We start from the raw sequence: 25,924 nt of genomic DNA on the forward strand, positions 1-25,924 counted from the left end.
TTTATTTTTCAGATTTTTCCCACCGCTGACAGTTTAAAAAAAAAAATCAGCCTTGTCTTAATTTCTGTCTAATTGGAAAAATAAAATAATTAGGGCTTCTTCAGTTATGCTGTTTAGTTAAAAAAAGGTCACCATGATGCAAGTAAAGCAGTTTTACAACATACTTCAGGATACGGATGTAAGAAACTTCCACCAATTACTAGAAGAGTAAAAACTGTAAAATATAACTATTTTAACACTTTAACATAAAAGAATTTGCATACTTTATTCTGTTATCTTCACAGTTTTTTGCTGATATTTTCAATGCATTCAGCCCAAGATTAGAAATGTTGACAATTTTTTATTACTCCTAAAGTTTAAAAATCCTAATTCTCTTGCCAAAATACATGGAAAAAAATCAGGTCAAACTTCAGTTCACTGACACCATCAGCATTTCTGCAGTAGGTCTGAGTGAAATACAGACATTTATAGCCACTGTGGTGGTAGCTGTCTCAGTGACTGAATAGGAGATGAAATTTCTGAAAACTGAAGCATGCAGGTTTGACAGCGACGTGACAGGGCAAATTTTGGCTGTGAACAACCAAACACAATGAATTTGGCTCTGTCAGACATAATATAGGACTGTGTGCTTAATGTCTCATGCCGGCAGACATGGAGAGAGCTAAATAGCCTACTGCTGCAGGGGTAGGTAAGACTGGGATCTCCATAATGATGGAATGAGAAATTAAGTCTGGTTTCAGAAAATTATTAGTTATACATGCAGCTACTATGTAAAAGCCAATACACTCGCTGTCCAAACAGAATGAAGTACCTAATATCTCTGAGACTCAGGACTGAATATCCACATCCAGCTGAAAATTGTTGATGAACATTTGGGAATTTTTATGGCTTTGGGCCCAGGACCTAACTTTCTTGTGATTTCTGCAGTTTTCAATCAGCCAGGATGTGTAGCATAGTGAGTGTGGATTTTCCAAAGCAATGTGCTCCCTTGTACAAGTGATCTGGCAGAATGAGGGATTTGCTCACTACAGGAATACTTCTAAATTCATTTTAAGTCAGGAAAATGCACAAGTGGCATCAGGAAGCTAAGTCAAAACCCTGACCACTACCCTAAAAATTCAGCTATATAACTTGAAACCAATGAAGCAAGATACAATTATAGGCAAACATGATCTGAGGACATGGCACCAGCTGAAGTGTGACACAAAATAGTAAAAAGAAAAGAGAAGTTAATATACACCCTGCATGCAAAAGCCAGGTTCTAAAATATGGATCATCCTTTCAGACTAAAAACTGCTCCATCCCCATATGCATATATGAGCAGCTGATGTAAAACAAGACTGTTCTTCCAAATAAATTAATAAGACAGTATAAATAAAGGCATATAGACCATTCATAAATACTCTGTTGGCAATAGAACACACTGGAGCTGCCTTTGCTGATAGCTGCATTAGCAGCTGCAGTTGGGCTGCTGTGGAGGAGGGGTGTCCTTTAGCTGTGTGTTCTGGTTGCTGGCAGCAATGGTGGGATTTGTCTCCAGACTTTCTGACATTTTGTCACAGATGATATCCACCAGTCGCTCAAACGTCTGCTTGACATTAATGTTTTCCTTGGCACTTGTTTCAAAAAATTCAAATCCTAAGAAAATAAAGAACATGTTTATGTTCTAGGCATATTTTGGTATTTCAAATAAACATACAAACTTCTCTTGAGCAAGAAACACTCAGAAAGGAAACACATGAGAGCAGACATATAAAAGAAGAGCAGTTAAAATTATAACATGATCAGAGTAAGTCCACTAGTGCTACTGGCTTTATACAAGGCTGGATGAAGTCAGGACCGCTCCAAATATATTCCCTTAGAAAAATTCGACTTTAACACAGTTTAGTCAAAAACTTAATACCTGTTTCAGAGAATTATTTTAGGAAAGCCCTATATGTACAGCAATTGGGAACAAGTAAATTGCTGCTCCATCTCCAGGTATTATGTTCCTCTGAGCACTATTCAGCTGGAAACGGCCATTTCCATTGTGTTATTAAGGTGTTGCCAAAATACAAAATAATGCTTGCAAAAGTAAAGGTAAAAAACCAAGGAAGACAAGAGAAGATTTTTGCAATTCGATAAAGTTAGATGTGAATCCATGGGACCAAAGGGATTCGGAACTCCCCAAACAGAATTAATAAAAAAAAGAAAAAAAAAACCCCAAAATACAGAAATGCACATAAGGAAGAAAACATCTTAATTAATTTGTACAGAAGGACTTTTTATCTATTTGCTCCCGATGATTAGCCCAAAGGCAAATACCATAGCTATCCTTAGCCCTTAAGGGACCGTGGAACTTTTTATAGAGCAGAGGCAGCTGTTCTAAGCCCTCCAGAGACAGTTTCCCTAAGTTCTCTTCTCTGCCTCCATTTGTATCACATCTCACCTCCCACATGTGTCTCATTCATCTAGGCCAGGTTTGCAGTTTGACAGTCAGCCTGCAACCTGGAAAGCTTCTGCCATTGCTGGGTCTTCCTACACACTTGTTTCCTTTGCAAAGCATTTGTGTTCCTTAGTTTATTTTTTTTCTAGGAATTTTCCCACATTTTTCCCAAGTTAGAACATTTCTCACTTGTTCTTTGATAATTCATAACTTTCTTCCATTCCTGTCTTTCCACTACCTATGGTTTGAATATTGAAACAGTTTACAAAACATCTGATTCACTGATGTCAATCAGTGAATGAGAGCTTTACAGAAGCCTTTGCACAGTCTGGCTTACCCTTTGCATAACTATTTTGATTCCTTCTGATTAAATCTGAATATTAATGTGCAATTACCACTGTCTTTAAGTATGGCAAAAATCCCTGTCAGAAAATTTCAATTACTTGAAATTCCTGGCTGAAGGACAGAACCCAAATCTTTGTGGGTCTGGTGGTTTTGTTTGATTTTTTTGAATGCTTTGTTTCATTCTGTTTTGAAAGGCCAGATGAAATTTAAATGCAAGTACTTTGGTCACATTAGTATTATGCATTCAGTATGCCATCCAAACAGAATGTAATCTGCACATTCAGTCCTATAACTGTTGTCCATGGAGATTTTGCAATTTTAGTTCTACTCTAGAATTACTGGAGATAATTATATTCAGCTTGACATGATAACCCAGCAAGAAGTGATAAGCAATGTACAAACTCAACTCTGCTCTGATTTTTTTTTGCATTTTTAATTTATGTAAGGTGCTGGACTGAAGTGTCATGAAGCACTAAAATGTTTAAATGTGTAGGAGCGAAGCACTGGCAAAAGCTAGTGTTCATAGGGAGATTAGATAGCAGGAACTACAAATATTGTACAAAGATTTATTTGGTCATACGACTTCTGTTAGTATCAGGAAGAAGTGTAAGGGTAAGCTCACCAGTATTAGAATACATTGCCATAAAACTTTTCCATTCCACATTTCTCTGCAAAGCAGGAAAACTGTGAATAATAGAAGACTTTCTACAAAAATTACGTACAAGGATATAGTTTTGATCTATAAGATATTGCTTTAGTTCAGCTTTGCTCGCACTAGAGCAAAGGAACTAAACAGGTAGGAAAATGAGGAAAGACAGTGTAGCATAACTTTCTGGTGGCTTTGGCCCTCTTGCAGAGCTCCATGCAGGAGAAAGCTGTTCAGATCATTTTGGAGCTGCTTGGTGAAAGGAAGACCTTCCACAATTTCAGTACACTGTGTTGAAACCCAGATGCAGCTCCTGCCCAGCAAAGGAGTCAAGAATCTTCCACAGGTCTTACTGTCTTCTCCACAGGGAGGAGGAGGAAAGCAGCTGTTCCACAGAGGAACAAGCAGAATCATAGGGCAGAAGAGCTGAGTAACAATGGGGGAATGGTGCACCAACGCTTTGGAGATGATAGGAAGAACACTGAATCTAAAGAACATTTAAGAGTGGAACAGTTTTTACAGTTATAGAGATGGAAAATGAGCACATCAGATGATCGTGAAATAGCAGATATGATATCTAGGTAAGAGATCTAGACAGAGAAAAGCAGAAAATGAAAGAAAAAGAGTCACAGAGAGGAGGCCTATGTCAAGAACTACTGTGACAAGGATAAGAGCAAGAAAACAGGCCTGCTATCTTGGTGTGGATGTTTTGCATGAGAACATAATGAAAAACTTACATGGCACCCATTCTCCAGATTAAATGAAGGGCTACAGAGTGTCAAGTGCAAAATAATTGATTCAAATAAAATACTCTGGAGATTTCTATGGAATTTCAGATATGATTTCAATAAATAAGGAAATTGCAGTCATAGCCGTGATGTAGATGGGTATCAGGCTATGAGGGTATTCCATCAACTTGGACATCAATTGCCTGGACCTGCTAGGCTAGGCTTTGCTGCATAGCAAATGGATAGACCTGAGAGAAAGTGGCTGAGCACCCAATTGCCTCCACAATAAAACTAATGCTATATTCTTTACTGGAACTGTAGGGGTGGGAATTTTGAACAGTGAGGGAAATTAGCCCAAACATCTCCTTCTGTGTATAGACCTATGAAAGGTGTTTTTTGTATGCTTGAATGTGCAAATAAACATCCATCTTCCCAAGAAGAGAATGGGGCATACATGTGAGCTCCTTCCAGGCAGTTTCTGGTGTAAAACAGATGCAGCTGCACATAGGTAAGACACTGTTCTCACAGGTGCAGAAATAGTAACACAGAAGAGTCTTTTGAAGCCAATTAAGACAGTTAAGAAAGGCTTTGTACAGTTTCTGGTAATCACTGTCAAAGCATCATGGCATGTACTGAGCAAGTGGGACCAGCTGGATTACAAAAATTCAGCAGAACAGTTCAAAATCTCATCTGATGCGGCCATAGACCCTTGCTTTATGAAGACCCTTGCAAGAGAGGCTTCTGTAGGCATTCACACAGCAACTGATTGTCCTGGGCAAGAGATTCAATTTCTCATGGGAGTATTACGTTGTGCAAGATACCCCAGCAAGTTAGGTTGGTTCTTTTGGCTGGTCCATTTGTTTAACCAAAACCCTGCCCGTGGAATAGTTTCAAGGAGCTATACAGAATTTTTCCTAGCAGAGTGTTCTTGGAATCAGCGCTAAAATTCTGTTTGTTTTCATTTTTATGGAATATTTTGCAGATCTTTTTTCCCCATTACACCTCCTTCTCTACTGACTCATCTTGCAATTATTTTACTAATGGCTCTTAGACACCCTAAGCTTCATAAATCCCTGTGTATGACAGTCTAAGTTCTATGACTTTTAATGCTGTTTTCAGGGTCTTTTTTTTACTACTCATTATTAATTGAGAGAAAATATTTTCCATGAGGGTACAAGTGTGAAGTGAGGCAGCCATGTGGTGCTGCTCAGGGAAGCAGAGCTCAAAGAACACCATATTCCTACCACCTGTGATGATCTGTACTGCTGATGTGGATGAGGCCAGGCAGAGGAGATTATTGCAAAGACGTGACAAGCCCAAGAAGTAAGTGGGAAGGTCAGGCAGAACAGAGCTGAAACTCAGAAAATCCAACACATCAAAGTGCTGCCTGTAAAAATTGTGTGGACCATGGAATACGATATTTTAAGTGCTTATTTTGTGTTTAATTCTGTTTTCCTTTGCTGATTCCTTGCTGATTCCCTCTTTCCCTACTAGTGACTCAAAGAAAGCTGGCAAGCTCTTGGCAGCTCCTACAGAGCACTATAGCAGCCGAGCTAGACAGGGCACTGGCACGGTTCTGTTGTTCACCTGGTGATCTGCAGTGCACACAGAGCATTTAGATGGCTTTCCTAAATCATACACACAGCCAGAATTACTGACTTTGTACCCTCTCTCCCTCACATGTGTGCCAGCTCTGTAGAGGCTCCTTCATAACTGCTCAATAATACTTGTTTATGTCTGCTTTCAAAACACAGGAAAGAAAAAAGCCCAGAAAGCACAGTCACATGCAAAGAGAAGAACATCCTGCACCCTCTCATCTTCCTGACAAAACATGACATCAAGAGCACAGGCTAGACAGCAAACTTTAAGAACATTTCCACAGACAATACAGACAAGATCTATGCTGATGTTTCACAAGTTGATCAGGAGGCATTTTGGTTTCAGAGTGTTTTTCTGCAATAAAGACAATTTAATTTATCACCCCATATGTTACATTTTGCAGATGTCCACAAGGGTATATTCCCTCACTACCTATCCTTCTAAACTTTCATGAAGACAAGCTTGAACTGTGGTCCTTAGTGTTGCTTTTGTCAGTGTCTTCTTCAATCCAGAATTGTGAGGAGTAGTAGGAGATTGCAGCATCAGAGCAAGAAATGGCTGCAGGGAGCTGCTCCCTTTGTAAGAGTAGGATGTAAAAGGCAACCTCCAGGAAGTCATAGGAATTTATACTTTAACAATATCATTGTATATAAAGGAGAGGAGTTAATAAGTCCTTATCGTCTTAAAATTGCATCCTGTGGGTAATTCTGAGGGGGAACTGGCAGGCACTTACCTTCTTGCCTGCTATGAATAGTATCTACTAAGTTTTGCATTCACATTACAGGCTGTCAGTCAAGGCAACTGCAAGACCTTTCTCCTCTGCTCAGATGTCCACTTCCTCAGAACTGTCAATATTTTTTAGTCAAAGAGAGAAAGGACAACATGGCATGACTGCAAAGGTCATCTCTCCTAGGAAACTGGGTTGAAACTCACTGGAGACCACTGCTGCTCTTCACAGTATCTCCTACATCAGCAACTATCTGGTTATGGCAGCAGTTCTGGTTTGCTGTGCTTTGCTCTCTAGATCAATAGGAGGGGATCTCTGCTGTCCTAACAAGCCCAAGTGCTGGACTATGATCAGAAAATTATTAAAACAACATTAAGCCTGAGAAAGGGACTCTGCTAATATTATTTCAGTGAAGAGCAGTGCTTTATCAGAATTCAAGATAGAGAATTAAAAGGAAGATAAACATTATTGCCAGAAATGCTAAGTTATTTATCCAGTCTTTAGGATGACTGAATTTATTAACAACAAAAAAGCTAAAGGAGGACTGTCAGCTGTGGCAGAATGGGGAGACCCAAGGGGCTGTTACTGGTCATGCTCTGGCTAACATCTCATTTTGCAGTCTTTTAGAACAGAAGGTTTCATATAAATTCCAGTTGTATTGATTTTGATTGTCATTTCCAGATACCTTTAAATGAGTGCATTTGGGCAATAAATTCAATTTCTGGCAAACGTTTTTTTGTGTGTGTGTTTACAGGAGACATGGGCTGAACAAACCCTTGCTCCTAATTTTTATTAAATAAATTGCTGTAATGTAGCTCCCAGTATGTGAAAGTAATGGCAGGTTGGCTTTCCTCTCAGTAAAAGAACATCCTGGGGACAGGAGCCTGTAATTGCTCTGCCAATACCCTGTCTGTGTTGTAGCTAAACAGAAGACTGGTATTTGTCAATGCTGTCAGTCTGTCTCTTTCCCCTGGAACTAACCTTTTCCCATTAAAAAAAGCTTAAAAAACAGTGTAGGATGGAAGTTTGAACCAGCATATTGCAGCACAACCCAATTATTTTAATTTTTAATGCAAATTTAGATGCAGCCATATGTCCATGCTCTCTAAGCAGTGGGTGACCCTGCCTTGTGCACCACAGCCTCCAGTCAGCCACAGAAACAAAACAGAACTTGCTGTTCTAGCAAACTGTGTGTGCTGAGGTGTCAGTTCCCACGTGGTTCCTGATTTACATGCCAAAAATACAGCACTAAAAATGCCTCTTCAGTTCAGTGCCTAAACTCACAGCTGCCTCCTACACACAGCATGCCCACAGATGCCCAGTGTTTGTGTTACTCCCAGGGCTCCTACTCCTGGCAAGTGAAGGTGCACCCCAGTCCTGATGCTGGGGAGCTGCTGCCTTGTGCCCCAGCCCTGGAAGGATTCAGAAACCAGTCTTGTTCCTGTTCCATCTCAGCAGCAGGTCTGTTCTGGCAGGCTGGGTCAGACCACCACAATTGCACCCTCTGTTAGACCTGACACCAGCACTGACAAATGCCCCATTTTAAGGCTTACTGGCATGCTAAATGGTTTAATTTGAAGATATGCAATCACAGCTCAATCCTGTTTCTGTTGTCTCCTGGCAAAACCATTACCTACACAAATATATGAACCAAGAACAAAATGAGAACTAAATTGTTAGGGAAGGATGATTTTGTTTGAACTAAGAATTTTTGTTCTAGTTTTTGGTGGAAATTATTTTCAAAGCACTGGGAATCAAGAGGAGGAGAGAGAGAAAAGAAATGAAGTAGAAAGAAGAGAAAAATAAAGAAGAAATGAAGAGGGAGAGGGAGAGGAGAGGGAGAGGAGAGGGAGAGGGAGAGGGAGAGGGAGAGGGAGAGGGGAGGAGGGGAGGGAGAGGAGGAGGGGAAGGAGGGCAGGCAGGCAGGCAGGCAGGCAGGAAGGAAGGTTAAAGTAAAGACCTAAAGGAAGAGGTCACCCAAATGAGAAGAGAAAATATGGAGATAAAGTATGTAAAAATTGCTGTCTCTCTGAGTAACACGCTGTGGAGGTGCACTGAAGTCACCGGCACTGCTGAGCATGATACACATACTATTCAGAGGCCTTTGCAGGTTCCCTGAATATAGTGTGAGGCCTGGTTTCTGCTGCCCCTTGCAGAAGAGAATGTGAGAGCTCACCCAGAGAGGGCCTGTTTCATTTTCTTTTCTGACATTGGATGTTGGCCTCTAGGAGAAATAGCATGCCAGGATAAATTCAGAAAACAGCAAGTGCAACCTAGGGCATGCTTAGATATGATGACTGCCCCCAGCCATGGTTAATTCTGGATGGCAAAGCATAAGAAGAACATGAGAAACCAAAGAACACATAAAATTGATGTATCTAATTAACAGGCACAGCAGAATAAATGGAAATAAATGGAAATACTGTATGTCCCAAATAAATGGAAAAACTGTATGTCAAACTGCATATGCAGCTATCCATTTCCCTGTGCAGTTATTCAGACTCTATTCAAAGGTCTGTGCACACCTCTCCCTGCTAATTCTTAACTGGAATGTAGATCACAATATCAATATAACATACAGACTGTGAATAGAAGAAACAAAACATCAAGCCACCTGCAACTCCTTTTATTTCTCTTCTGACAATTGACACCAAACTTGTATGAATATATGAGTTTTGCAGAAAGGCATGAGAGCACTATCTCAGAAAACTGTATGAGCAGTTTAGCTGGCAAGAGTGCATGCATTTTGTGCTCTTAGAAGTAGATATGCTTTAAAGCATTTTACTAAAACAAGAAGTTCCAACTATTGTTTTACTAAAATGCTTTAAAGCGTATCTATTCACTCCATAGCCAATCCATGTACTGCTCAGAGCAAATATTCCTGAAGACAGAAAATATCATAATAATTATATTCCATACCCTTTTTTGATAATGATTAGTGAATAAACTTCTTTAAATGTGTTTGCTGTCATTACCAAATCAATACTAACCTTGCATTAATTATATCTCTCTATTGGCTGGTTTATCACATTTTTGAATATTCTTGCAATATTTATATGAAGAAAAGTTATGTAACTTTTATTTGATCTCATCTATTTTGATTTCATTCTAACCTTAACCTGTTAATGATGCTATTGTGTTAAACAATCATGAACTGATTTCTGAAAAAAAAAACCTTTGAAAAAATACTGAATAGGATGATAAGGAATGACTAATGCATGTCTTTGCGTCTTTATGCTTGGAACAATTAAATATGCTGGGAATTAACTTAAGGAGAAAAAGGGAATATGACAGAGCACTCTGAAACTCACAGAGGTACAGAGCAGGTAACAGCAAACAATTGTACACTGTTTGTAAGAATAATATAACAGTGAAGAAAAATAAAATTAAACTATCAGGAGGCCAATTCAAAGGAGCAGTAGATAACAGATGAACTGTGCATATTTAAAGGATGTTGTGGGTGGTATGATTCTATATGGCTTCAAAAACATCATTGTACAAATCCAAGGAAAAAAAATCCAAAAGGCCTATTGAATATAAATGTATTGCATTTGGTTCATGAGACACACAAATATCATTTTCTATGGTCAGAGAAAGTAGCACTGCATGTTTGCCAGTTCACATCTTTTACAAAATACCTACAACACTGCTTGTATTTATGACCCATAGTGGTATTGCCGGTGTCATGTTATTAACAACCAATTTAAAAAATCATCTTCAAAGCAAACAAGACAGATTCTGACCTCATAAAGATTCTGTAATTTTTTCTTAAAGGTCAGGTCTGGGTTCCTAACTATTCCTTCATTCTTTTGTGAGCTGCGAGTAGTGCCATGATAAAGGTATGCAGATGTACCACACGGTAGTAGTTCAGACCTCCTCCAACAGTAATGAGACTTACTGTTGGTTCATTTAAACTCCTTGTTTGGGTTACACTTGAGAAATAAGCCAGCACAGAGTTAAAAAAAAAAAAGAATGATTACACCTTGTTAATAAACTTGAAGGCCACACTTTTCAGAGAGGTCAGGAGCCAAAAGGAGATCCCATTTTCCTGTAACACTGTTTTCAACACCACGTTCCCCAGAGGGTAAAATTTCCAGCGCTCTTTTTGACCTTCTGAATATACACCCAAGAAGGTGCATGTGTTCATTTTCTCAGGGACTTCAAATAAACAAGGCCCAAAAATAAAACCACTCTTGAGAACAGAGGGTGTCATGGTGTAGCTTTTGTACAGCACTCATGAGTCTTATTGGCTTGTGTCTGTAATCAACACTGTGTTGAAAGGGACCACAGTTTTAAAATGTCTGTCTGGACAGAAAAATCTATACTGTTATTTTTAAAGCTTGTCTATAAGACACGTTATCAATTTTCTCCCAGAGAAACAAAAGACAGTCCCATGTGTATAACACAATGGGTGCCCTCCAAACCAGGCAGCAAGGCCAGTGCGCTCATGGTAGTTAAGGGAAATTCTTCTGTTGTTCCTGACATCACCTCCCCGGTCTCTGGGCAGATTAAAAAAATTATTGTAGCTGTACAGGAAACTTGTAAACATTTGTGTGTGCAGTCTGATTACAGTAAACAACTGGATCAGAACACAAGTTATCTAATACAATAATCTGCCCTTGAGATAGCCACAGGATACGTATCTGAGAAAAGAAACCCCCTGAGTAGATAAATATGGAAATGAAGGATAATCTTCTTCCATAAAGATTGAATTTTAAACCCCAGGAGTTGGAATTTGCTTTACAGCCTGAAACATGAGTTTTGTTATCTATCTTATTACCCTTTTTTCTTTTTTTCAAGCATTGGCTATTACATCTGAGATTCTTGACTGTAAAACATGTAAAGTTCCTTCTTGTCTTGATAAATTTATGACCTTGGGGATGCCTTGTCAATTCATTGCATTAATTTTCTTTTTAATAGGAACACCAGAAGGAATAGAAATTCAGATTTTTATGTGACTTTATAAAAAATTTCAAACTCTATAGTGAAAATTTATGGTTGCTGCTAAATGTTTCAGTACCTTGTCAAAATTCATGTTAAAATTATACAGTTAGGTCCTTGGGATCTCTTTTTCCAATGAATACGCATTCCTATCTCCTAGTACAATGAGAAAACATTAGAAATGGGAAGAACATATATAAAAATATATATAGGAAAATATGACAGGCATTTCTGCCAAGGTAAATATCCTCTGTTAATGGTTTTGTTGCAAGCAGTTTGAGAACTCAATTTTTTACAAATATTTGTATGGTTTCTGGATGTGACCTTCTGCTAAATATTTCCTGACATCTTTCAAAGACTAACTTACAGTAATCGGCAATGTATTAATTCAAGGAGTTCTTTTACACATATACAACACTTATTAAAAAAGATTCAATAGGAAGGTATGTTACTCTGATACACTTGTTTACCAGGAAAAGTAATTGCAGAAGTGGAAAACAGTATTTTTTAAAAAATAAGGACATTGACCTATGAATATACATGACTTAAGAACCACCAGCATGAGATTAGATTCCCTATTAAAACATCCTTTCATCTACCTACCTATATAGGAATAGTGATAAGGAGATCTTAGTTACATATATTTTGACCAGACTGAGCTTTTACCACACATAATTTTAAAAACAATAACAAATCCATGCCCACAATTTACGAGTCCCTGTACAAAAATTGACCTCTAACAATGCCAGAGTTTGATTTACACACCTGCTGAGCTTACTCTCCAGAGATCAGGAAATTTGAAGGAAAAAAGAGGCTGGGTAGTAGCATTACAATGATGCTCTGGAGATTTTCCATTAAGGTTTGGCCAGTGTCACTTCAAAAATATTTCATGGTATGAAAGGATAAGACTGTTGTGTAGAGACAGAAACAACAAAGGTGCTCACAGCTTGGCAATCTTCTGTATAGAATTTGTTTCCCAGAGGGAGACTTTATGAAACAAGTTCACATCTACAGTTCTGTGAATGTGGATCAGTAGTGAAGTAGTGAAGTGTTAGCAGTGGGAGTTGAGTTGGACAGCAGCATATTTCTGTTCTGGATTATTGGTATTGCTAATCATAACCCAAATCTACTCAAGTTGCAAAAAGGTCTAGTAAGCTTTTACTGCAATATCTCCTTTCCTTTCTCTCTCTCTTTTTTTTTTTTTTTTATTTTTAATTTTCATTTTCTGGTTTTTTGATTTACTTGTTTCCCTGCTCCATGTCAAAAAGGCTGTAGAAATAAAAGAGAAGCAGTGTGTGACTAGTCCTTTACAATGAATGTGTCATGAACATATATTTGCAAGTACTGTAGCAATAAATGAAATTAATTTGTGCATTTTCACAAGCAACCACAAAGCTTTTGTTATGTCATTTCTTACCAAGTTGCTCCGCTAAATGTTTTCCCCTCTCAGTGAAGATTACCCGTTCATCCTCCATGTCACATTTGTTGCCAACCAAAATAACCTGGGCATTATCCCAAGAGTATGTTTTGATTTGAGTTGACCTTAAAAGAGAAAGGCAGAGAGAGGAGTCAAAGCAAAGCAAATTCCCCTTAATTTCAAATAAAGTTGCAAACAGACAAAAGAGACAATACTGACTTTGACAGCTAGGGTAACATGATTCTGTTTAATTACAGATTTCAAATAAACTAAGGATTATCTATCAGGTATTACTATTACAGCAATAGTATCAACACATGTTTTGCTTTTGCTTGCTGAAAATAAAATTTTCTCCTGACTTCACCATTCTTCCTTTACTTTTAGAAAGAAGAGATGATACTTTCTCTCATTTTCACATTTTAATACAAGCCTTATAATCTATACAAAGAGCTCTGGAAGAAAATCAGCCATGTACTCATTTATTATCTTTTACTTCTGAGATCAGGATGTAAATTTAGCAGCAAAACTTGAAAAGTTTCTGAGCTAGTCTCTCTTCTTTCTGTTGTTTCTCTCCAGCACATTCCTCTGCAGCTCTTTGATCTACCAGAAGGTCAGCAACACTTATACTGTACATTAGGCCATGGACAGGGGCTGAGTTTGAATTCTGATTTAACTTCTGTTTAAATTATACAAGGCTTAACCATGACTGCAGCTGAATGGAAGTATCTTAAAGGCCTTAAAACACGATAGGGACCATGAGTGCTGGCAGTGAAACAGGTTACAGTGCTTTCTTTGAGTGTGAGCAGGTAGTGGGTGACTTGGAACCATACTTGCGGTACCTATCAGTTTCTGCCTTCCACCATTCTGCTGGTACCCAGATCTGCTCTGTAGAAGGAAAGCTTCATGGCTGTCTCCTGGCTCAGCCAAGAGTGATGCTTCTGGTTACCACCATCTAACTGGGAGCACTATGTGCCCTTGGTGGTAGCACTGGATGCAGGAAACTTACTCCAAGCACTTACACTGTCTTGAGCTTGTGACTAAGTCTGGCTCTAGGCTCAAAGTTTTTAGTGGGATCAATGATCAATGGAGAGAGAAAAAGACAGAGAGCATACCTCTTTCTGCCAGCCTACCAACACCATTTCCTCCCTCCATCCCTCCCTGGACAACACAGGATGCTTATGAAAATGTCAATAGAATAGAAACTAACTTCTATAACTACATAGTTATGAGAGGACACCCTGGAAAGGGATCCTGTGGCATATGATGGACTTTTTTCCTCAAAGTCTCTTAGACAAAAGATGAAACAGCTTCAAAAATTTGTCACCTAAATGTGTTGGAAACCAGTCTGCATGGGTACATTCACTAGTAACCCTTTCTCATGACACAGCCATCATCTCTGCTCACTGAGACCTGTCTGCAAAGTCTTACATTCAAAAAAGATCATGATCTTTTCCAATCTAGTCTGACAACTGATTCTAGTGAAAGACAGAAAATGGATCAAATCTCCCCAGCTGGCTTCGCTTACTGCAAAAACAGAGGGATGGCCATGGGCAAAAAGCTACTATAGCTATCACTGTGACCCTGGGTCCAACGCCATTGCCTACAGGTTCCCTGCCTGAGTCAAAAAAAACCCTCTAGGTCACATCTGATGGGTTTGCAGTGACAGGCAGAGAAATTTAAAGGGAAGAATCACTGCTTTTAGAAATGTTTCACTTTATAACAATGACCAAAAAGAAGCTGAGGCAAGTCCCAGACTTTTTGTGCTACAGATTGTTCCCTTGGGCCTGACCTGATCTTTTCTTCAAGAAATGGACACTGTGCTACTTTAAAGCTGTTTTAATAGTAATTTGAGTAGATGTAATGTACTGTGGCCAAAAAGAAGTCAGACTTCCCCATACACTTATACTTTACTAAAGATACCATTTCTCAGAAAAAAAGGACAACATACATTCACTTTGGCAGAAATGTCCTTTTGGAATCATGCTGGGTGGCTAAGCAAAGTAGAATTATTATTGTGTTTTTTAACCTGAATTACATTTGTCACCACAGCAATTTTGCAAATACTAGTACCTCAAATGTCAGAATATGTTAGTCTATTAAGGGCTCTAAAAGAGCTTAGCTCTGAACAATTATTAGTTGGGAGCCAATTTATTCCCTTTATGTCAGCAGGAAATCAAATACATTTCAAAAGCAAAATATACAGTAAAAATATTAAGCTTTACTTATTAAGGAATTACATAATCTGTTAAGTTGAAATAGAATAAACAGATGAAGAAATACTGCCTGAAGAAATATCATCACACAACTGTAAAGAGCACTCATTCAGCCATGTTTTCAGACTTTGCCTCCAGAGCTTTACATGAGTTCCTTTCATTAAGAATGTAAGGTCCCTTAATTTTACTGCAGCCAGATGTGATTTTTTTTATTCTACAATTAAAAATCTGTGCAAATTCTTCAAATTATTAAAGCAACTTATTTTATTAGTAGACATTTTTAATCTGTCTTGCTTTTGCCTCATCTTCTAGTTATACTTTTTTTTTTAAGTAACAAGAAGAGATCTTGTCCTTGCAAACAAATCCAAAGGCTTATATTCTGCAAATGACTCAGTAGAGCAAAACTGATTGAAAATTAGTCAAATGTATTCACACCTAACACCACAGCAGCAGAAGCTTGATTCAAAGGATATAACAGGGTCATCACTGTTATGTTTTCTTTTAGACATATAGTTCCACTATTGGCCTCTGTATGTTTTGATTCCCACAACTCTCCACCAAAGCCAGTACATAGGTCACTTAAGAAAAAAAGACATTTTGCTGTTCCTTGCATACAAGGATCAAATGGGCAAGGCTTCTGATTAATCCAAAACACAAACTGTTGTCCTTGTAAAGAACTTAAACTTCAGGAAGACTGAAGACATGAAAAGGCAAAGATAGTGTTTGCAGTAAGCTGAAAAAGACAGTTCTTATTCACTGTTAGTGACCTGGTGTATGTCAATTGTAATTTACCATGTAAATCTTACCCTTTCTAGTTTTGTGGTAGGCAGGCAATGTGCAGCATGCTTGAATTTTTATAATGTATAGACTCCAGAGGGGCAGATTAATGGAGGACTGCAATGATCCACTTTCCATGATCAACATCATGCTTGTTCTCACTGTACGGCAATTCTACCAGCCCCTTTGCTGTACTGCACTAAATAGTTTATTAAGTTGTTGTTTTGCACTGGGCTATTTGAAATTTGCACCGAGTATGTTATGTCACATGGATTGTTATTTCCCTTCTCCCATCACACGGTCTCTCCCCCATCCACCTCTGAGCCTTGTACCCCCGCAGGTCTCTCCCGAGGTTACCCCTCCCCTCGCCCCTCCTCAATGTTATCCCATTGACTGTGGTCCTCTTCCCCCACCCCCATTCCCTCAGGTATAAAAGTTCCCTGCAGTAAGGCAAGACTCTCTTTTCTATCTGGGTGATCACCAGAGTCTGAGGTGTCCCTTCCCAAGCCAATAAACAGGACACTCGTTCCCATGTGGAGAAGAGCACTTCTCATCTTTTGCTTTTGTCCATGTAAGACCATGTGGGCAAGGGTCCATGGCTAGCTGGAGTGGACTCCAACAACAGCTCAAGAGACACGGTTTTTACAGGTGACACCCAACATGAGGTTAATGGAGGAGTGCAATGATCCATTAGTTTTCATGATCAGCATCATGCTTGTTCTCACTGAACTGCAATTTTACTAGCCCCTTGTCAGAAAAGACCTGAATGCCAAAAAAAGTAATGCTATTTGCTTATCTTAGAGAGATCTTCAAGTAACTGCCCAGGCAACAATGGCAAGGGGCCTGTGTCTGCTGTTGGTCAGCTTGTAAGGAATGCTGCGCAGTGTGACAGAGTGGGGTTCAGGAACATGCAGCCGCAGCTGGCTGAGGCAGCTGAGGTACTGGGAGACATGGAAGATAGCACAGATTAATATGGGGGAGCAATATGATGTCACTGCTGTGGAAACCAGACTGTTCACATTAGATTAGGTGATAAAAGTTTATCAGCACGAGAGATTATGGCAGGAGAGAGAGCCGAAATAATATCCTGGCCCTGGCCGCTCTCAGGCCTATGGCAGGAAACATCAGATTATCCAAAGCCTGTGTACACTATCCTGGTGGAGCAGGAGTGTGCTAAAGCAGGTCACCAAATTAAGACTCAGAAAAATACCTGGACACGATGAGCCCAGCTGATGGACAGAGCCACAATGTGTATGTCTGCACAGATACATATTCACATGAATGGACCTTGATGCTGCACTGTTTGGGAAGGGAGCGGTGTGAGGATGATGATGCTCTTGGTGTTTGTGGGAGCACTCTGAGGGTGCTGGGGGTTTTTTATGTGGTCATGTGTACATGCATACCTGTGTGTTGTATCTTTGTGAGTTATGTACACATGGCATGCTGGGAATAGATCTTCAGCCTCACTACTCAATATATTTCAGGTTGCACCCGCTACTGGCATATTTTGAGTTTACTCTGAATACCTCTTTATATTATCACTTTTTACTAACTCATCTATGTCCAGGGCAAATATTCATATAACCTGGAATACTCTCTAGTATGTTTTCACCCACAGACCACATGAAAAGCAAGCAAATATATTCAGTAAAGATATGTCCATAGAGTAAATATAGAGTATATAAAGATATAAATATAAATATATATTTATATCTTTACTGATATAAATATATTCAGTAAAGATATGTCCATAGAGTAAATATAGAGTAATATATACTCTATATAGTATATATAGAGTATATATTACTCTATATATACTATAAATATAGTATATATAGAGTAAATATGAACTTTTAGATAGCCTCAATCTATTCACCACTCTTTGGACCAAGTCCTCCAAGGATGCTTGCACACCATAAAGAGGCCTACTTTATAGGCTTTTAGACTAATTATGTAGTAAGTCACATTGTCGTGGTTTGAGTGGAAATGAAATTTTTTGTGATGGTGTGGGCAAGCCAATCGGTGTTCAGATTTAATATTGGCACCTGGTTTGTTCACTGAGGGCATGGATACGCCTCTGAGAACACAGGGGTTAAAAGCTGTGATCTCCCCGGGCAACTTCCTCTTGGAGTCCCGCTTGGGACTGAGCAGAGCCTCAACCCTCCCTGCCCGGCCTGGGCCCAAGGGTGGAGGAGAACATTGCAAGAGCTTCAGGCAGCCGTCCTCCATTTCCCGCCCCCCCCCACCCCCGGAGAGAGGGAGAGAGAGAGACAGAGCCTGTGCCTGTGATAGCGTGGCCATGAAGGAGAAGGGGGGGGTGCCCAGCAGGGCAGCCAGGCGTGGGAGTTCATGGAGCAATCCGGCAGAGCCTGGGACTTTTAACCCCCCTGAGGAAGATGGAAACCTTGCAAACGCTGATTCCTCCTGAAGTTGATCAGACTGAGAGATGTTGAGAAGAATTCTAGGTGGGAGGAGATGATGGAGTGGCCTTTGGCTGGACTTTTCTTGTATAGCCACAGCAGAACCCCTTGTGTTCCTGTGACACAGAGACTGCGTTCTAGGGGGAAGCGATGGCTCAGAGCCAGGAGAGTGCAGTGATGTGTAGGAGTGAACAGAGACGACAGGTGAGGAGGGTGGTGGTGGTGCCCTCCGTCATCGAAGAAGAGGAAGAAGAAGATGATCTCTGTTCAAGAGACCCCTCGGCCCCAGGGGGTGAAATCTGGGGGGGGACAAGTGTCCCAAAAGGAGAAGGACTGTGCTCTCTTTGGAACTGGACAAAGTATCCTTAAAATGAAAAACCCTAGAAGCAGCTCTGATCCATGTGCAGTGGTGAAAGCACTGGACATGGAAGGAATGTGATGCAAGAGGGACTCCTCTCTTCTCGAGGAACTGAGAATTGGTTATCTAAAGGGTGGTAATGGAGTTGGAAATTTGGTGGGGGGAGGAGGAAGAATTTGGAAGGTTTTCATCTTGTGTTCTATGTGTCTTGTGTGTTTTTCCTTGTAGGTTTAGGTTAATAAAGTTTTTTCCCTTTTAACCTTAAGTTGGAGCCTGCTCTGCTCTGTCTCTGATCACATCTCACAGTGGGTGCCAGGGAAGGAGGTGTTCTCGTGGGGGCACTGGCATTGCGCCAGGCTCAAACGATGACACACATGCACAAACAACAAGACAAACACCCTAACCAAAACGCTCCAGAGGGGCCTATGTGCAATGTTTACTCCAGCAAGTTCAGGAAACATGTTGTATTTATGATGTTTTGATTTATGAAACGAGTACTCAATGAACTGGAGTGCATCATCTTGCCAGGAAAAAGACATAAAACCCCCAAACCTATGCAAAAAACTTCAAACAAACCAAAACCAAATTAAAGAAACCTCTACCAAACTGAGTTTTTTTGGTTTTGTTTTGGGGTTTTTTGAGTTACTGTTGAATGCACTAATTAATCCTTAAAATTATTATCCTGTCTTTATCTACAGCATGGTGACTGCAAAGTCCATTAGCTGAATTACTAGAGGTCACAGTGCAGTGGTGGGATCTCAGGTGGAGCCCAGGTTATCTGTTCTTTTTCAGTTTATGTACTTGGTAAGAGACAGTGTCAGAGAAGCAACTATGAGTCTGGAGGCGTTTCTAAAATGTTCAGTGTCCCCAGTTGAAATTCCTGTACAAGAGTGTGCCAACTGACCATGCCCCTCTGAGCAGGAAGCGTGTCTCTCTGAGCAGGAAGGGTTGCTCTCCAACTTTGTCAGGAGACGTCATTTTCCTTCTGAAATTGAAGCAAGGAGGGATCTCTTTCCTTCTTCCCCCAGTCTCCATCCTGTGACATGGGAAAACACACACCACTGCCCTCTCAAACCCCTAATACAGAGAGGGATGGCAAGGGGAAGCTCTGTCATTCACATCTTTTCAGATTATGGAATTATGCCACGAATCCTTTCCCACCCTGCTTGTCTGTGAAGACACTGACACACTTCCCATTCAAGCCAGCTTTTCCACAGAGTGAAGAGCTGAGGTCTGAGGTCTCCTTCATACAGCCAAGTGTTTCCCACACTTCAGTGTACACCATATGCTCCATTCTTTTTCCCATGCCCTCTATGTCAGCTAAACCCTTATTATTCCCAGGAATACTGATAGGTTATGTGCCTTAAGGATGCCCCAGCATCTTGGAGTTTACATATCCCCACTCTCTTCCAAACTTATCTTTTGGATATGATGAAAATGGAGCACATGTAGGATTATTTTGTAGGGCACATTAAAGGGCTGCATTGCTCAGTCTTGATGGCCATTTGGAATCTGGCTCTGTACCAGCTGCTCTGCACTGGGTGCTTAGACCTTGCTGCAAGCGGCACAGGGAGAGAGGTGGCCTCAGGCTTTTCATCTGTTTTCCAGCAAACAATCTAGTATTAGTGGGAGACAAGGAATTCAGAACATATAAACCACCAACCAAAACTCCAACTCAGCTCTCTTGGAATTTTGAAGAGAGTACTAAGATAAAAAATTTTAAGCAATCTTAGCAAACAACAACTCAAAGTGTCCTGGTGTACTTGAATACTAGACTTTTTGTGGCCACAGTTATTGACATAGCAGGAATATACTAGAACTAATTGGTAATAATGTCAGCAATAATAAAAAAAAATATGCTACCATTTGCCAGATTTTAATTGAACTGATGAACAGCTGGAGCCATATACAGAAATAAAACTATCTTTAAGAAACTGCTCAGGATCTTTCCTCCTGTACTGACAAGGAAAATCTGGATATTTGCCACTTTTGAAATTTTTCTACTTGTTTAATCTTTCTGGTGTGCTCTATCTGCAGGCCATAAAGCCTTCAGGATTGTGGCTAATACAAATAGTTTTATCTCTTCCATTTATGAACCCCTTAATGATTATTGAAGCCATTACTGAAAACCATGGGAAGCAATGGATAAAGGAAATAATTATCAAAATAAAAAGCTGATGAACATGTGATCAGAATGAGGAATTCTCAGTCATTCTCAAGGAGGGTTTAAAACCTAGAGGACATTCTGGCATCTTCACTTCTCTTTAGAATTCATGGTATAATGAATTTGTGATGTTTATTTTCAGTGATGGCACTGGCACCTACTGACTGCAAATGCTTATTAACATTTGATAGAGAATAGGCAAAGACATCCCAGCATCACAGAGTACTGAAAATGGATGGAGAAGACCAATGAAAGGGGGAAAAATGAGAAAAATAAACTTTCTCCACCCTTAATATCAAAACATAGCAAGAGGAAAAGGATCTGGGGAGAAGTGCATGTGCTAAGGATATGTTTAGTGCTGATAGCTTGGCAAGCAGGGCAGTTCAAGCTGCAGATTGTACTCTGGGTGGTAGGAGCTCAAAGAAAAATAAACCTCAGCTACTCTGCACAGCAAAAGGCCCAGGGATCTGTGGTGTCAGCCAGGTGACTGGACAATCAGACACAGCAGGAACTGACGACCCCAGACTTTTGAGAGCTTAGATTCTGAGGGTATAAAAGCCCAGCACATCTTTATTAGGTGTTGAGCTTGAGCTGTTAATTTGTGGCTGCAGGATGATTAAATAATTTTAAGGATAGAGATGTCTGAGCCTCTGCTGTGGATGTCTGAGACTCTGTTATGGGATAGGCAGGAGAGGCAATGAGGAAACCTGGTCTGGCTGTGAGAGTGTGGGATGTGTAGGGAGTCAAACAGGGCAGCTGCAGGGTCACTAAAGCCACCTGCCATGAAGAGGCTTTGGTCCCAGCCCAGGTGGGGCAGGTGTGGCTCCTGGATGGTTGGACAGGAAAGTTTCCTTTACACAAATAATAGCAAAAATGGGATACATCAACCCCTCCATGCTTGCAGCAGAGCAGGATATATGAATATTGCTCAAGACTGACTGTATCTGATGTGTCAGTTGTTGTTTATACAATACTGTGTTTTCTGTCTGGATTGAAGGGCAAATGAAGAAAAATGCCTTATGATTGTGAAAAAAAGCACTGATATTGAAGAAACCAGAACAATGCCAATTATTCACCACTTCTGACAGGCTTTATCTTCCTTGTGCAGAGCCAAAGAGTGCACACCATGCAAAGAAAGGCTACACATTTAACCTTTCCTTGGAGGAAGATAGACTGATGATGGAGAAGCTGCATAACAGGTGTGACACTAACAAATTTCTGCTTCATTATCAGCCAGAAAGCTAGTCAAAATGCACATTACCCAGAGCATCACAGGTTTTTGTTGTTCTGGAAAGAATTGGATCTACTTTAATGAAAAAATCCTTCATTACAAGCTTCTGAGGCCATAACTTCATTTTAGAAAACCTGGTGTTACATTTCAGTTTTGACAGGCTGTAAAGATATTCAAAATTAATCCAGTTTTTTGGAGATAAAACTGAGCTGATCTTTAATATGTGCATTTTTATAACCCTGTGCAAGGAAATAAAACATTTTACGAAAAGTTAAGTTACCTACAAACAAAAATGGAAGATATATAGCAGCGTTAATAGCAGATGAAAAAGCTGATGTTCTTTGTGTGTTTATGACATTTATTCTTATTTATTGTTAGTGATATTCCATTACCATAATTGTAATGAGGAAGTATATGCTTACCCAGTGATGTCCACTCTGGGTCTCCCTTTAGTAGAATGCATTACAACTGACATAGCATTAATACTTACACCATTCTGTGTGGTAATTAGGATGACAGGTAAGGCATTATATTGTTCATTAATCAGAATTGTCTTTCTAGTCAACCATCTCTAGCTGTTCCTACTCTGCCCATGGAAGTGTCTTCCCATCCAGAGTTCTTTTCTGAGTACTTTATTGAGTTACATTTTACCTTTCATGTAATATACAAATACTTTTTAGAAGAGTCCATGTATTAGATTTGGTGCCTTTTCTGTACAGCGTTGTTTCAAATAGGAGTGCCAACTGTCTGTTATTGTCTGAAAATTATTTTCTGACATAAAATTCAAATCCAGTGGATAATGGTCTATGATGTCAAACTGATATATTGTTGGCAAAAGACATTATGTTTAAACTCTAATTTTTACAGACTTTACATAACATATAACTTTTACATACTTTAGTTGGAGTTACAATGAAGGACTGGAAGCCTACAGGGAATACTCAATTTGTGTTAATCAGATTGTAGATGTCCTCAGTTTTTGCATCTTTGGCACAATCTTTGCCAACTGCTTTTTTGACAGCTGTCAATTACACCTTGAAACTGCTTTCCAATATCAGCGTAGCAAGAGCCAAGTATGAAATTATTGCATTAATAAAAATAAAAAAGACTGTGCTCTAAGTTAGTACTACTTTTCATCCCTCCTCCCCACTACCTCTTGTGCTTAAGTTCTGGTGGCTGACTCTTCAGAGAAAAAGCTCTCCAGGTGGGGTGATTTTCTGTACCTACACAGCCAGCACACCTCAGCCCTAAGCAGAGTAACCACACGCAGTACACCTGGCATTGCACACACTGCAGACTGTTTTGTTACAGAGACAGATAACAGAGACTTTCTGGGGGAGTTCCATGACCTAATCCAAGGCAAGGTGGGCTTTGGCTGAAGGTATGCTGAATTCATAAAAGAGAGTAAATTCCTTGTCAGTAAATCTCATTTCTTCCTTTTCTGGTGTGTGGTGTATACTGGCTTCCCAGGCTTTTTGCTTAGAAAAGTAGAATGGATATTTACAAAACACAGTGAAAAATAGATAAAAATAGTCTGTTAGACACTAAGGGCAAAAAGATATTCCAAGCAACTTCCTTGTATTTTTTGTAAAGATAAAACAATATAAAGTACATCTCAATATTTAAATCTTATTCACAGGAGTACTGTGAATCCTCTCTTGCAACAAGGTTTACTTATGGGCAGGCCAGCTAATATAGCACATTTTTCACAGTAGGACACATGTTAATGAAGAGTTTTTATGTCATGTATAATGCCACAAGCTGTGTCATATTGTGGGAAGTGATTTAACAACTCGCCACACAGACAAAAGGCTGTACATTTTAATTTTCTCCCCACTGAGAAACCCACCATTAAATTATCATCCTTCAAAGCTGCTACCACACATGCACAGTGAAAACAATCCTAAAAAAGGGGTTTGAAAAGAGATGGAAAAAAGTCTTTATAGGAAAATAATATTCATGGAAACAATAAAAGGCAAAATACAGACTGCACTTGCACATCTTTTGATTATCCCCTTGTTTTCATGTTCCAGATGCTTTCACATAAATGATTCTGTTTATCACCAATTTATGTTGATTGCCCAGACTGTCGCTGGAATTCCAAGTAATGACCCTAATCAATCCAGCTGATCCTAACTCTGGTATTTGAAAAACAGAGCTATAAAACAAGGGAGTAATGAAAAAATTTACTAAAACAACTACAGCATCTGCTTGGTATATTGAAGTTTTAAGTAAATGAGCAATTTGCTGTCACTTAAAACAATTTTTGCTTGCTATTTTGTATTCTTATATATAAGAATATATATATATATAAGGAATATATAAGTAAACAGATACAGACAGATACGTATGTGTCCTCATTTTCTGTTTTTCTTTTTTACACTTACGGGCTTTTGATAATATAAAAAAAATAGAGGTAAGCAAGCAATACTGATGATGAACAATTTCATTTGGTCCTAGACTCTCATATCTAATGCTTTCCTCTTCACTGCACCTAGGACAGTTCCCTACCCCAGGACTGCACTGCCTGCCAAAGAAGCTCTTGCACCTGGGATTACTGACTAGTGTCTCATCTCCAGACCCAAAGAGCACCTACCCAACAGTGGCATTTTGGGATTAGTGAAGTTCTTAAAGGTGTGGTCAAGTTCTTTTGTTTTATACCAATATTGAGAGTTTTATAACAATCATTGAGCTGGATTTCACAGGATTATTTATTTTTTCATCTTTTCTTTTAAATAGAAAATCCAGATTCATATTTACAATATATATGGCAAGTACCTGCCAACAGGACATCCCTATTTTAAGGAACTTCTGATTAATCAACTCTCAGGAACTCTGAGTTGATCCTGACTTTTTACTGTCAAATCTCATTATGAAATGCATTGCCCATTTGTCGCTCTTAATCCCTTTCTACCTATTTAATGAGCAATGACTTCCAAGTTTCTCTTACTTGTAAACTTCACTTCTTTGGATTTAATTTCCTCTATTGTTTCAGCTTTTTTTTTTTTTCAAGTTTAAATGAACTGTGCTATTGCTTCTCTTATGTCCTGTTGTCTTAGATAATTTTGGGTTATATTTCTTATTTAGTATTTGGCATTAACTCTTTCAAAAACAACTCAGTCTTATATGCACATAAATTGAATCCTGAAATGCCTGTTTGAGTATTAGAGATGGAGTTGAAACAAATCATACCTAAATTTAATCACTGAAAAATCTTACCAGGTTATTGAGGCCACTTGTGATAAACTATCATCACCTATCCTTGTTAAGGAGTCATGAAGCCTGCAAGTATCAGGAAAATCATGTGAATTATTTCACTTCTTCTTGAAAAGAGAGACAATATTGTTTTACTAAAACATCAAGGATATTTTTCTCCTCTTACTATAATTTTACACAAAATGGATATAAATTCTAGCAGCATTTTGTCTTTAAGGTTGTTTCCCATGTCATTCTCTGGAAGCAGAGCAATGGAAACATTCAGAACTATACTGAGGCATTAAATTTTGATTCTCCCACTGTGTCCTTGCAATCGTACCTTTTTGAAAGTAATTTCCCTGTGTGGCTATACACTTGCAGACACAAGGGATTTGAGATCCAAAATTTTGAAATGTGACCTAGTTTTCAGTTGAACATATGAGCTTCTGACTTTTGTCACAGATACCTGGAACTGTATTGGCAAAATAGCAACTGTTTTTATCTCAGGGTTAACTGATGCTAACTGGTTAACTAGTCAAGTATGAGTTATGCAATGGTACTGGGGATTTTTGGGGTTTTGGAGTCAATTTTTAATTTGTCTGATCACATTTTGTTTTTGGGGTACTGCTGATCAAAATTCATTCTGTGAAGGCTGACAGTAGTCAAAGACAACAGTAAAAACCATTCCCCTGTCTATATCCTGTCTGGCACAGGGTGGCAGGATTGTCTTGCTGACTC

At 39.3% G+C, this 25,924-nt stretch overlaps 1 protein-coding gene across 2 annotated transcripts in view; it reads right to left on the reverse strand.

Annotated features, from left to right (window-relative positions):
* Positions 1-1,450: 1,450 nt before the first annotated feature.
* RAB3C (RAB3C, member RAS oncogene family) overlaps positions 1,451-25,924 on the reverse strand; it is a 114,235-nt gene continuing 89,761 nt past the window's right edge. For both annotated transcript variants that reach the window (XM_030237112.2, XM_050987006.1), the window contains 2 exons: positions 12,829-12,953; positions 1,451-1,638 (listed from right to left, as the gene is read on the reverse strand). In XM_030237112.2, coding sequence (XP_030092972.2) covers positions 1,451-1,638; positions 12,829-12,953 — 313 coding nt within the window. The remainder of the gene's footprint in view (positions 1,639-12,828; positions 12,954-25,924) is intronic.

Source organism: Serinus canaria, chromosome Z (assembly GCF_022539315.1).
Source record: "Serinus canaria isolate serCan28SL12 chromosome Z, serCan2020, whole genome shotgun sequence".
In the NCBI taxonomy this organism is placed as follows: domain Eukaryota; kingdom Metazoa; phylum Chordata; class Aves; order Passeriformes; family Fringillidae; genus Serinus; species Serinus canaria.